The following is a 13,109-nucleotide window of genomic DNA, read 5'->3' as shown; positions in this document are numbered from 1 at the left end:
GGGTGTGGCTGAAAATGCCGAATCCACATTTTTATGAAATAATACTCAAAACTTTTCGAAGTAGACGGCAAAACAAGCCATTTATTGAAATAATGCAAAATAAATGAAAATGAACGCAATTCATTGCCTTCATTTTGAAGTACTGAGTACCAAAACAGTTCAAACTCCAATATACTGAACATGTACACTACCGTTCAAAAGTTTGGGGTCACTTGTCCATTAAAATAACATCAAATTGATCATAAATACAGTGTAGACATTGGTAATGTTGTTAATGACTATTGTAGCTGGAAAAGGCTGATTTTTATTTTTTATGGAATATCTGCATAGGCGTACAGAGGCCCATTATCAGCAACCATCACTCCTCTGTTCCAATGGCACATTGTGTTAGCTAATCCAAGTTTATCATTTTAAAAGGCTAAATGATCACTAGAAAACTCTTAAACTGTTGTGTTGATTTAAAAGAATCATTAAAACTGGCCTTCTTTAGACTAGTTGAGTATCTGGAGCATCAGCATTTGTGGGTTTGATTACAGGCCCAAAATGGCTACAAACAAAGAACTTCCTTCTGAAACTTGTCAGTCTATTCTTGTTCTGAGATATGAAGGCTATTCCATGTGATAAATTGCCAAGAAACTGAAGATCTCGTACAATGCTGTGTACTACTCCCTTCACAGAACAGCGCAAACTGGCTTTAACCAGAATAAAAAGAGTGGGAGGCCCCGGTGCACAACTGAGCAAGAGGACAAGTACATTAGTGTCTAGTTTGAGAAACAGACGCCTCACAAGACCTCAACTGGCAGCTTCATCAAATAGTACCTGCAAAACACCAGTCTCAACGTCAACAGCGAAAAGGTGACTTTGGGATGCTGGCCTTCTAGGCAGAATTCCTCTGTCCAGTGTCTGTGTTATTTTGCCCATCTTAATCTTTTCTTTTTATTGGCCAGTCTGAGATATGGCTTTTTCTTTGCAACTCTGCCTAGAAGGCCAGCATCCCGGAGTCGCCTCTTCACTGTTGACGTTGAGACTGGTGTTTTCCGGGTACTACTTAATGAAGCGGCCAGTTGAGGACTTGCGAGGCATTTGTTTCTCAAACTAGTCTCTAATATACTTGTCCTCTTGCTCAGTTGTGCACCGGGGCCTCCCACTCCTTTCTATTCTGGTTAGAGCCCATTTGCGCTGTTCTGTGAAGGGAGTATTACAAGATCTTCAGTTTCTTGGCAATTTCTTGTATGGAATACCCTTCATTTCTTAGAACAAGAATAGAGTAATGAGTTTCAGAAGAAAGTGCTTTGTTTCTGGACATTTTGAGCCTGTAATCGAACCCACAAATGCTGATGCTCCAGATACTCAACTAGTCTAAAAGGCCAGTTTTATTGCTTCTTTCATCAACACAACAGGTTTCAGCTGTGCTAACAATTGCAAAAGGGTTTTCTAATGATCAATTAGCCTTTTAAAATGATAAACTTGGATTAGTTAACACAACGTGCCATTGGAACACAGGAGTGATGGTTGCTGGTAATGGACCTCTGTACGCCTATGTAGATATTCCATTAAAAATCAGCCGTTTCCAGCTACAATAGTCATTTACAACATTAACAATGTCTACACTGTATTTCTGATCAATTTGATGTTATTTTAATGGACAAACATTTTTGGCTTTTCTTTCAAAAACAAGGACATTTCTAAGTGACCCCAAACTTTTGAACGGTAGTGTATGTCATCATAACGTCGTAAAACTTTGATCATGACCTGGGTTTGACGCAGTCTCACAGTCAAGCCCAGAGAGAAGACTGAACAATGTAGTAAATTAGCTTAACAGGCGCCCTCTGACAAACATCTAACAGTTTTGAAATTATATACATTTTCTTACAGCATTTACACATATCTTAAAGAAAAGCAAGTACCACAAAATCAAACTGCCAATGAGAATGTTATGGACAACAAACTAAACAGAAGCAAAAACCACGTAATGCTGAATGATTTCATGATGCTGCCTGAATGCTATCACCATAGTAACATTGAAAGGAGGGGATAAATCTGGGGTTTCCCCGGGAAGGGGGCAGGGTCTGGAATGTACCAAACAAACTCTCCTGGTACCAAAGGGGTGAAGCAGGTTTGGACTGTACCATGCTTTCACAGCCCTTTTTTCAAGGGAGTTTTTTTCTATAGACACTCAAAGCTCAGAATTATCAGACTGAAGACTGGTTACACACTGAAGCGCTGCATTCACACCCGTATGGCTTCCAGGCTCAGTGTTGTTCAGAAAGAAAGGACATTAAGAAGACACATCTAAAAAGAGCTGGCATCATTGTGCTGGTCTAAACAGACAGAAAGCAAAACAATGAGAGAGAGCTGTACTGCTCGAAGAGACGGAACTGAATTGCTGCCATCTTGAAAAAGGCAATCTTTTCCTAAACCTGTTGCTTTAGCTGGAGGCCGCAGTGGCGGGTGGGTGGGAGGAGCCATGCAGATTCAGAGGACAACAAACACTGAATGCAAAAGTGACCGCAAGATCCATTCAAGGGCGTCTTGCCAGTCAATACTTTGACATTCAGAGTGTCCAAAGACCTTCATTCCATCGGAAGTCTTTTTTTGTTTTGTTGCAAGGATCGTCTAATAGTTTGTTTCTTCCTTCTCTTTTAGACATGAGACACTTTCTGCGACTCGCGCGCATGTTTGATGCTGTACAGCCATTTGATGACGCGGGCGTTTCGTTCCACGGCCGAGATTCCGTACGGCACGCGTTCGCTCACGTCTTCCTCCTCGTCCGTCATGTCCTCGTTGCTATGCCGTGATTGATCACAGTCCGAGCTGATCATGCTGGCGCTGCGGAAGTTGAGGGAGATTATGTCGGAGTTGGCGCGAGCAAAGCTCTCCACGCCCACGCTCTCCAGCTCCTCAGGGTCCAGCCCACAGTAGTTAAAGAAGCGTTCCACGTCGGCGCCTGCCCGCGCATACCGGTCGCTCAGGTCCGACTTGGAGCGGTGCAGAGAGGGCCGGCGGGCCAACGAGCTCCCCAACTCTAGCTCCAACTGCTCAGCTGGGGTGGCAGAGGAGGGCGGTGCAGGCTCCCTCTCAGGGGCCTGAGGGGCATTGTCGCAGAGGGGGGCAAGGACTTTGGTACTGGGCTTGGGGGGTAAGGGAGGTGCGGAGCTGCTGCTGCTTCGGGCCGCCCTTAGAGGCTTACCGTTGCACAGCCTGCGGATGTCGGATGAGCTGTGGGAGGCATGGAGTGGTGAGCGATTGCCCTCACCCCGCTCCTCCAGCAGCCGGCGGCTGAGATTCAGGTTCCCCCCCTGGGGGCTCCGTCGGCCGGGTGCAGGCGGAGGCACCTTGAGGGACTTGGCGACGGAACGGAGGCTGGTGGGCTCAGTGCAGTCTGTGGTGGGTGTGGGGGTGGAGCGGTGGGGGGCCAAGCTCCTGGCCCCAGGCTTTAGAGTAGCGCTCTTAGCGTGGCCCTCAGAGACCGAACCGGAGCTGTTCAGGAGGTTCTTGAGTATCTCCAGGTTAAGGTTCTCCCGTTTGCTGGTGGTGGCGCACGTGTCCGACTTGGAGTTGTTATTGAATGTCTTGAGGGCCACCCCACCACAACCACCACCATTCGCCCCTCTCTTGGCCACGGCGGGGCAGACAGGTGGCTTGGCCAGCAGCTGGGGCTTGACAGGCTCCTGCTTAGCGTTGATGACCTCCTGGCTCTTCACGTACTTGGACTTGTCCGCCTCCAGCCGCTCCACGGCGCTCAGCCGCTTAGGATTGGTCTCCACCTGGCGCCGGAAGTACTCGGGTCCCTTGTTGAGTATGCGCAGGGGGACAGCGGAGACAAAGGCCGCCCCGGGGCCGGTGGGTTTGCTATCTGCCAGCGACGGCAGGGTCTCGGTGGGCATGTCTGGATGGCTCGGGGTGGCCGCCGTGGCTGACGCGGGGGGTGGCTCTGCTGCTGCTGCACGTAGGGCAGCCTGCAGACACGCACATAAAGCCAGGCGAGCGGAGAATGGGAGCCGTCTCCACTGGCCTTCAACAGCCAGGTCTCATCCCCACAGAGCATCAATCAGCCCTTACTGCTGCCCTGATCCTACTGCCCCACAGCCTGCCTGCCTTAGGGTGGGGGGGAGAGGGGAGAGAGAAGACAGAGCAGTGCAGTGGTCCGGATCAGTAGGCCCAGTGGCTGAAGGATTGTGGGAAGGATCAGCCTCGTCTCCCCTCCTTTGTTCGCCCGACTGGAGGCAGCAGATCTGAAACACAGACGGACCAATTGCGTTAGGAGATCAGGTGACATCAGGTCATAGCAACAACATAAAGAGCTGGGAGACATGCATGTACTTGTCTGTTGAGTAGAGGTCGACCGATTAATCGGAATGGCCGTATTTTTGGATGCCGATTTGGCCGATTAAAAAAAACATTTTTTTTGTTGTTTTTTTACACCTTTATTTAACTAGGCAAGTCAGTTAAGAACACATTCTTATTTTCAATGACGGCCTAGGAACGGTGGGTTAACTGCCTTGTTCAGGGGCAGAACGACAGATTTTTACCTTGTCAGCTCGGGGATTCAATCTTGCAACCTTACGGTTAACAGGTCCAACGCTCTAACCACCTGCTTTACATTGCACTCCACGAGGAGCTTGCCTGTTACGCGAATGCAGTAAGAAGCCAAGGTAAGTTGCTAGCTAGCATTCAACTTATCTTATAAAAAACAATCAATCAATCATAAATCACTAGTTAACTACACATGGTTGATGATATTACTAGTTTATCTAGCCTGTCCTGCGTTGCATATAATCGCTTAGGTACACGTTGCTCCAATGTGTACCTAACCATAAACATCAATGCCTTTCTTAAAATCAATACACAAGTATATATTTTTAAACCTGCATATTTAGTTAATATTGCCTGCTAACATGAATTTCTTTTAACTAGGGAAAATGTGTCACTTCTCTTGCAACAGAGTCAGGGTATATGCAGCAGTTTGGGCCGCCTGGCTCGTTGCGAACTGTGAAGACTACTTCTTCCTAACAAAGACAGCCGACTTTGCCAAACGGGGGATGATTTAACAAAAGCGCATTTGCGAAAAAAGCACAATCGTTGCACGACTGTACCTAACCATAAACATCAATGCCTTTCTTAAAATCAATACACAGAAGTATATATTTTTAAACCTGCATATTTAGCTGAAAGAAATCCAGGTTAGCAGGCAATATTAACCAGGTGAAATTGTGTCACTTCTCTTGCGTTCATTGCACGCAGAGTCAGGGTATATGCAACAGTTTGGGCAGCCTGGCTCGTTGCGAACTAATTTGTCAGAATTCTACGTAATTATGACATAACATTGAAGGTTGTGCAATGTAACAGGAATATTTTGACTTATGGATGCCACTCGTTAGATAAAATACGGAACAGTTCCGTATTACACTGAAAGAATAAACGTGATAGTTTCCGGATTCGACCATATTAATGACCTAAGGCTCGTATTTCTCTGTGTTATTATGTTATAATTAAGTCTATGATTTGATAGAGCAGTCTGACTGAGCGATGGTAGGCATCAGCAGGCTCGTAAGCATTCAGTCAAACAGCACTTTCGTGTGTTTTGCCAGCAGCTCTTTGCTATGCATCAAGCATTGCGCTGTTTATGACTTCAAGCCTATCAACTCCCGAGATTTGGCTGGTGTAACCCATGTGAAATGGCTAGCTAGTTAGCGGGGTGCACGCTAATAGCGTTTCAAACATCACTTGCTCTGCATGGGTAACGCTGCTTCGAGGGTGGCTGTTGTCGATGTGTTCCTGGTTCGAGCCCAGGTAGGAGCGAGGAGAGGGACGGAAGCTATACTGTTACACTGGCAATACTAAAGTGCCTATAAGAACATCCAATAGTCAAAGGTATATGAAATACAAATCGTATAGAGAGAAATAGTCCTACAATTCCTATAATAACTACAACCTAAAACTTCTTACCTGGGAATATTGAAGACTCATGTTAAAAGGAACCACCAGCTTTCATATGTTCTCATGTTCTGAGCAAGGCACTTAAACGTTAGCTTTCTTACATGGCACATATTAAACCAAATTGAACATGTTTCATTATTTATTTGAGGCTAAATTGATTTTATTGATGTATTATATTAAGTTAAAATAAGTGTTCATTCAGTATTGTTGTAATTGTCATTATTACAACAACAAAAAAATAATTACAAAAATAATAATAATAATAATAATTTAAAAAAAATGTATAAAATAAATAAAATACAAAATAAAAATCGACTGATTAATCGGTATCGGCTTTTTTTCTAGTCCTCCAATAATCGGTATCGGCGTTTAAAAATGATAAATCGGTCAACCTCTACTGTTGAGGGGAACACTATATAAAACACACACGTAAAGGAATACATGCAGATGCAAGCACACACACACACACACACACACACACACACACACACACACACACGCAAATCACACACACTTAAACACAGAGAAATATGGCGTTAGTCAAAGGAAGAAGGACTGAGTACAAAAGCACACAGTACATTTTGCTCTAATATCAGAAGTGTTATGAAGGATAAGATGTCTGTCAGTGAGAGGAGTCAGACTATTCCAACTCACTCTCTCTCTCCTCCTCTCCCTCAGACAGACACACACACACACACACACACACGAGAAAGTGCTGACACTGCCACCAGTGGTGTGCTTTTTTTCACCACACACACAGAGAGACAGAGGGCCAGAAAGACAGAGAAAGGGAATGAATGACAGAGAAGGAGAGCGAGGTATCGAGAGAGTAGAGTGAAATAGAGAGTGCAGTGAAGTATAGACTGAAGCACTCAGCCTTGACCAGAACCTCAGGGAACTTCACGGGAAAAAGATTGAAGTGAAATTTTGGGCTGTCATCAATAAAACTCATTACAGTGGCATCAAGGAGAGAGGGCTGTAGGTGTGCCCGCTGATGGACAGGGAAATTGCAGTGACCAACCAGTTTTATAGCCCCACCGTGTGTGTGTGTGTGTCTGCTTTGATCTTGAGGCAGCGCTGCCTGCGACACGTCACACATTACTGAGGGAGAGGGAGGGGAGTCTGAGGGAGCGATGAGGAGCAGACACCTGGACAGACTCAGTCAAACCAAAAACACACCCTAATGTCTGGCTTACTAAAGATAAGAGTAGACTGATGAGTTCATTTTAAAAAGGGACAATTTGTAGTTTACTTTGTCATTTTCAAGTGGTGGCACTGCCTGGACGGAGGGTGTGACGGGGTCATGGATCAAGGCAAATCTAACCATTTGTTGTTGGTTTTGCTTTTGTTTCTGGATTGAATGGGGTTGTGGTACCTCAATTTGCTACTATGGAAATGTAATTATCAGAGGCACCTTTGGATGCTACTGTTTTTAAATTTGTGAATCCCCTCAATCACTGAAATTAGGAGGGTTGTTACTACAACAAAATGTAATCACAATCTGCAAACATGTGACTTTCTCCACCCCCACACTCCCCATCATATCAGTAATAATTGTTTCATATACACATGCCTGAATCCAATATCTCCAACTTTATCCACCCAAATCACTAATTATTAAAAAGACCTGAGGCGAGCCTGCTTCCCTCTATTTAGTAATATAATCACATTAGGGGTCTGGGGACTCCCACAGCAATCTGCACAGGAATATTTACATAATTCAATCGAGCAATGACACAGAGTCCCAGCTCCAGCCGAAACACGCCACTGGCCGCGGGGTAACCGTGGGGACCCATTTCATCATCTAATGGTAAGACACTCCAGGAGAATAAACCAAACCATTTGTAGTCCCTAGTGGTTAATAAGGAGGGACAGTGTTTCCCCTTATTATAAATTAGGCGGGCTACCTTGCCCATTGATCCCGCTTACATTTTTCATTTTTCTTCAATGAAATTAGTTTCAACGGAATAAATTTGTTTGGTTAGCCCCGGATGCAGATTCAGGGGCCTCTGCAACACGCCTACATGAAAATACATAGGGGAAACACTGCAGGGTCATCCACAGCAGGACGTCTGAATGAACAGAAACTCTCCCAGGCCCCATTTCCTCAAATATTTACTATAGATATGGTCATGGCTAGATCTTAGAGCTAAAGGACCCTGTAGATCACCTATATTATAATGTAAACATGAGAGGATTATATAACTATGAATGTTATGGGAGACAGAGGACTGTGTAAAACAGCATGACAACAGGATACTCTCATTAGAAGTGGGTGGGTCAGTGGCAGGGCCCATACATACGAGGCCGCAGTCTGCCACCACACTGTCTGCAGTCACACACACACACACACACACACACACACACACACACACACACACACACACACACACACACACACCGTAATTAAGGAGCAGGAGGGGGTCAGGGCCAGTACTATACACAGTAATACCAGTAAATACCAGACTCTCCTCAAGCCAATACAAATGACTATAATCACCCCCTGGACTACTAGGCTACAGTCTTAACCCCCCCCCCCCCACACACACACACACACAATACCCTTACCCACCCCCCTCAACAGGGCTATGCCAACCAACCAGCTGTGGGGCCTTTTGTCCCATCTGCCCTGCGACACTCTGGTTGTTTGGTGCGGGGGTTGTTTGGTGCTGGGGTTGTTTGGTGCTGGGGTTGTTTGGTGCGAGGGTTGTTTGGTGCGGGGGTTGTTTGGTGGGGGGGTTGTTTGGTGGGGGGGTTGTTTGGTGGGGGGGGTTGTTTGGTGGGGGGGTTGTTTGGTGCGGGGGTTGTTTGGTGCGGGGGTTGTTTGGTGCGGGGGTTGTAGAGTGAGTTTGTAGTGTATGTACATGATGTCAGCACAGAGTTCAGTAGTTTTTCACCTGACATTCAACCAGCGCCTAGAGACTGGATGATATAATGCACATGTTTATGGTCAGTGACCTACAGTTTTGATTCAATTACTCAAAGCAAAAGTCACTAAGTCAGATAAGTCCACACACACACACACACACACACACACACACCTCATTCTCTCTCCCCCCTCTTCCTCTGTCTGAGGAAGCTGATTCCTCCTAATAAATACCATTTGCCATGTCTTTCTCCTTAACAGGCTACCTCTTTATTAGACGTTTATTCTCCATGGATCTTTTTATGATTTTTAATTTCACCTTTATTTAACCAGGTAGGCCAGTTGAGAACAAGTTCTCATTTACAACTGTGACCAGGCCAAGATAAAGCAAAGCAGTGCGACAAAAACAACAGAGTTACACATGGGATAAACAAACAATGGAAAAATCTGTATACAGTGTGTGCAAATGAAATAAGGAGGTAAGGCAATAAATATGCCAATAGTGGCGAAGTAATTACAATTTAGCAATTTACACTGGAGTGATATGTGCAGATGAGGATGTGCAAGTAGAAATACTGGTGTGCTGAAGAGCAGAAAAACAAATATGGGGATGGTGTAGGTAGTTGGTTGGATGGGCTATTTACAGATGGGCTGTGTACAGCTGCAGTGATTGGTAAGCTGCTCTGACAACTGACGCTTAAAGTTATTGAGGGAGGTATAAGTCTCCAACTTCAGTGATTTTTGCAATTCGTTCCAGTCATTGGCAGCAGAGAACTGGATGGAAAGGCGGCCAAAGGAGGTGTTGGCTTTGGGGATGACCAGTGAAATATACCTGCTGGAGCGCGTGCTACGGGTGGGTGTTGCTATGGTGACCAGAGAGCTAAGATAAGGCGGATCTTTACCTAGCAAAGACTTATAGATGACCTGGAGCCAGTGGGTTTGGCGACGAATATGTAGCGAGGACCAGCCAATGAGAGCATACAGGTCGCAGTCGCAGGTAGTATATGGGGCTTTGGTGACAAAACGGATGGCACTGTGATAAACGACATCCAATATGCTGAGTAGAGTGTTGGAGGCTATTTTGTAAATGACATTGCCGAAGTCAAGGATCGGTAGGATAGTCAGTTTTACGAGGATATGTTTGTACGCTTGTTTATTCCATGTGTAACTCTGTGTTGTTGTTTGTGTCGCACTGCTTTGCTTTATCTTGGCCAGGTCGCAGTTGTAAATGAGAACTTGTTCTTAACTAGCTTACCATGTTAAATAAAAAATAAAATTAAAATCAACATGAGTGAAGGAGGCTTTGTTGCGAAATAGGAAGCTGATTCTAGATTTAACCTTGGATTGGAGATGCTTAATGTGAGTCTGGAAGGAGAGTTTACAGTCTAACCAGACACCTAGGTATTTGTAGATGTCCACATATTCTAAGTCAGAACCGTCCAGAGTAGTGATGCTAGTCGGGCGGGCGGGTGCGAGCACCGATCGGTTGAAGAGCATGCATTTAGTTTTACTAGCATTTAAGAGTAGTTGGAGGCCACGGAAGGAGTGTTGTATGGAGTTGAAGCTCGTCTGGAGGTTTGTTAACACAGTGTCCAAAGAAGGGCCAAATGTATACAGAATGGTGTCGTCTGCGTAGAGGTGGATCAAAGAATCACCCACAGCATGAGAGACATCATTGATATATACAGAGAAAAGAGTCGGCCAGAGAATTGAACCCTGAGCACCCTCATAGAGACTGCCAGAGGTCCGGACAACATGCCCTCCGATTTGACACACTGAACTCTATCTGAGAAGTAGTTGGTGAACCAGGCGAGGCAGTCATTAGAGAAGCCAAGGCTGTTGAGTCTGCCGATAAGAATACGGTGATTAACAGAGTCGAGAGCCTTGGACAGGTCGATGAAGACGGCTGCACAGTACTGTCTTTTATCGATGGCGGTTATGATATCGTTTAGGACCTTGAGCGTGGCTGAGGTGCACCCATGACCAGCTCGGAAACCAGATTGCATAGCGGAGAAGGTACGGTGGGATTCGAAATGGTCGGTGATCTGTTTGTTATCTTGGCTTTCGAAGACTTTAGAAAGGCAGGGTAGGAGAGATATAGGTCTGTAACAGTTTGGGTCTAGAGTGTCTCCCCCTTTGAAGAGGGGGATGACCGCAGCCGCTTTCCAATCTTAGGAATCTCAGACGATACGAAAGAGAGGTTGAACAGACTAGTAATAGGGGTTTCAACAATGGAGGCAGATAATTTTAGGAAGAGAGAGGGCCCAGATTGTCTAGCCCAGCTGATTTGTAGGGATCCAGATTTTGCAGCTCTTTTCAGAACATTAGCTGTCTGGATTTGGATGAAGGAGAAGTGGGGGGGGGGGGGGGGGGGGGGGGCTTGGGCCAGTTGCTGCGGGGGGTGCAAAGCTGTTGGTTGATCAACACAGGAGATGCATAGTGTCCTTTGACTAGAATGAGCACATCCATAACAGCAGTGTATGTTTGGAATGTTCGACCAAACAGAATCCTTCATTCTCATAACCGCATTAGCCTAACATTCCATTCTCTTCCTCAAAAATAAATCAAAGGCCAACAGAAAAACCCCACATCAGCTGAGAGCTCAAATCCATTGCTGGGTCTGGGAGAGGCAGACAATCCTTTTGTTTTCTCACCCCCAGGACCCAAACACATGATGGTCAGTGTGTTACGTACTAGACAGTAAGTAGGCACCCAGACATTTGGTGATGACTGCACTGACATGGCTAGGAGCCCATGTTCAGTTAAATAATGGTATTGTTGCGACAAATTGAGACAGAATAATAATTACATACAGTATAGCTGAATGACCAATGTAGCATGCAGAGAGAGAAGTACTGCACATGCAAAATCACAACTCATTACAAACTACAATGAAGTCCACAATGTTACTACTACTACTTCAACTGGTAATGTAAAGCATCTTCCTCAATCACTTTGTTAGATCTAAACTGATTGAGAGTGGATGAAGACCACAAATGTTTTGATAATAAAAACGACAGTCAGCTTTGAGCTGCACAACGGGGGTTAGATCAGCTTTGAGCTGCACACGGAGGTTAGATCAGCTTTGAGCTGCACACGGAGGTTAGATCAGCTTTGAGCTGCACAACGGGGGTTAGATCAGCTTTGAGCTGCACAACGGGGGTTAGATCAGCTTTGAGCCGCACAACGGGGGTTAGATCAGCTTTGAGCCGCACAACGGGGGTTAGATCAGCTTTGAGCCGCACAACGGGGGTTAGATCAGCTTTGAGCCGCACACGGAGGTTAGATCAGCTTTGAGCTGCACACGGAGGTTAGATCAGCTTTGAGCTGCACACGGAGGTTAGATCAGCTTTGAGCTGCACAACGGGGGTTAGATCAGCTTTGAGCCGCACAACGGGGGTTAGATCAGCTTTGAGCTGCACACGGAGGTTAGATCAGCTTTGAGCCGCACAACGGGGGTTAGATCAGCTTTGAGCCGCACAACGGGGGTTAGATCAGCTTTGAGCTGCACAACGGGGGTTAGATCAGCTTTGAGCCGCACAACGGGGGTTAGATCAGCTTTGAGCTGCACATGGGGGTTAGATCAGCTTTGAGCTGCACAACAGGGGTTAGATCAGCTTTGAGCCATCGCTAATTCTCAAGACTCAGATGTTTGCAAACCCCCAAATAACGACAGTCTCGGAGTGTTGAGTCATTCAACTGGCAGTTGACTTTAATAGGGTTTGCAAATCTACCATCTGCCAAGGTCTTGTACACAAATCTGCAACAGACAGGAGAAGATTCAGAGCCACAATGTGTCAGGTTGTCATGTGTCATTATAAACTCATGGTACATTCACTATAATGAAAAGATACCCTGTGATACCTATAGCATGTCTCCTAATTTCCCCCAAATGGTTCCATTTGTTTACAGATTTACTCAACCCTTCCTTCAGATATTGGTTCTGACTGAATATGTGCTTGTACCACATCTCCCTGGGGGGATGGAGCCCATTCCCTCTCATCTCTGTGTGTGGTTCTCTGAACATGGTTAAAACCATCTCTATCTGGATGTTGTTACCACAAGAAACACGCCATTCCCAGGTTTCTCCTCTCGGATGTTGGGGGGGGGGGGGGGGGGGGGGGGGGGGCTGGTCTTTGTGGAGGGTAGTTATTTATTGGCTGCATGCCCAGAGAGGTGCTTTTGGATAGAGGGATGGGCTCACCCCTTTTACATTAAGGAGTCTAGAAGAGTGGGTAAGATTTTAGGCCAGAAAGTCTTTGGTAGATTTTGGGGTAGCATAGAATATAAAATAATACCTTTA

General features: G+C 45.7%; 1 protein-coding gene across 1 annotated transcript in view; it reads right to left on the bottom strand.

The window, feature by feature from the left end:
• Positions 1 to 2,590: 2,590 nt before the first annotated feature.
• LOC115169871 (protein FAM110B-like) overlaps positions 2,591 to 13,109 on the bottom strand; it is a 44,003-nt gene continuing 33,484 nt past the window's right edge. Inside the window, exon 2 of the mRNA XM_029725934.1 lies at positions 2,591 to 4,235. Coding sequence (XP_029581794.1) covers positions 2,643 to 3,887 — 1,245 coding nt within the window. The 5' untranslated portion in view covers positions 3,888 to 4,235 and the 3' untranslated portion in view covers positions 2,591 to 2,642. The remainder of the gene's footprint in view (positions 4,236 to 13,109) is intronic.

This window comes from Salmo trutta, chromosome 31 (genome assembly GCF_901001165.1).
Source record: "Salmo trutta chromosome 31, fSalTru1.1, whole genome shotgun sequence".
NCBI classification, from domain to species: Eukaryota; Metazoa; Chordata; class Actinopteri; order Salmoniformes; family Salmonidae; genus Salmo; species Salmo trutta.
Note: the sequence above shows the minus strand (reverse complement) of the source record. Positions and strands in the feature narration are given on the sequence as shown.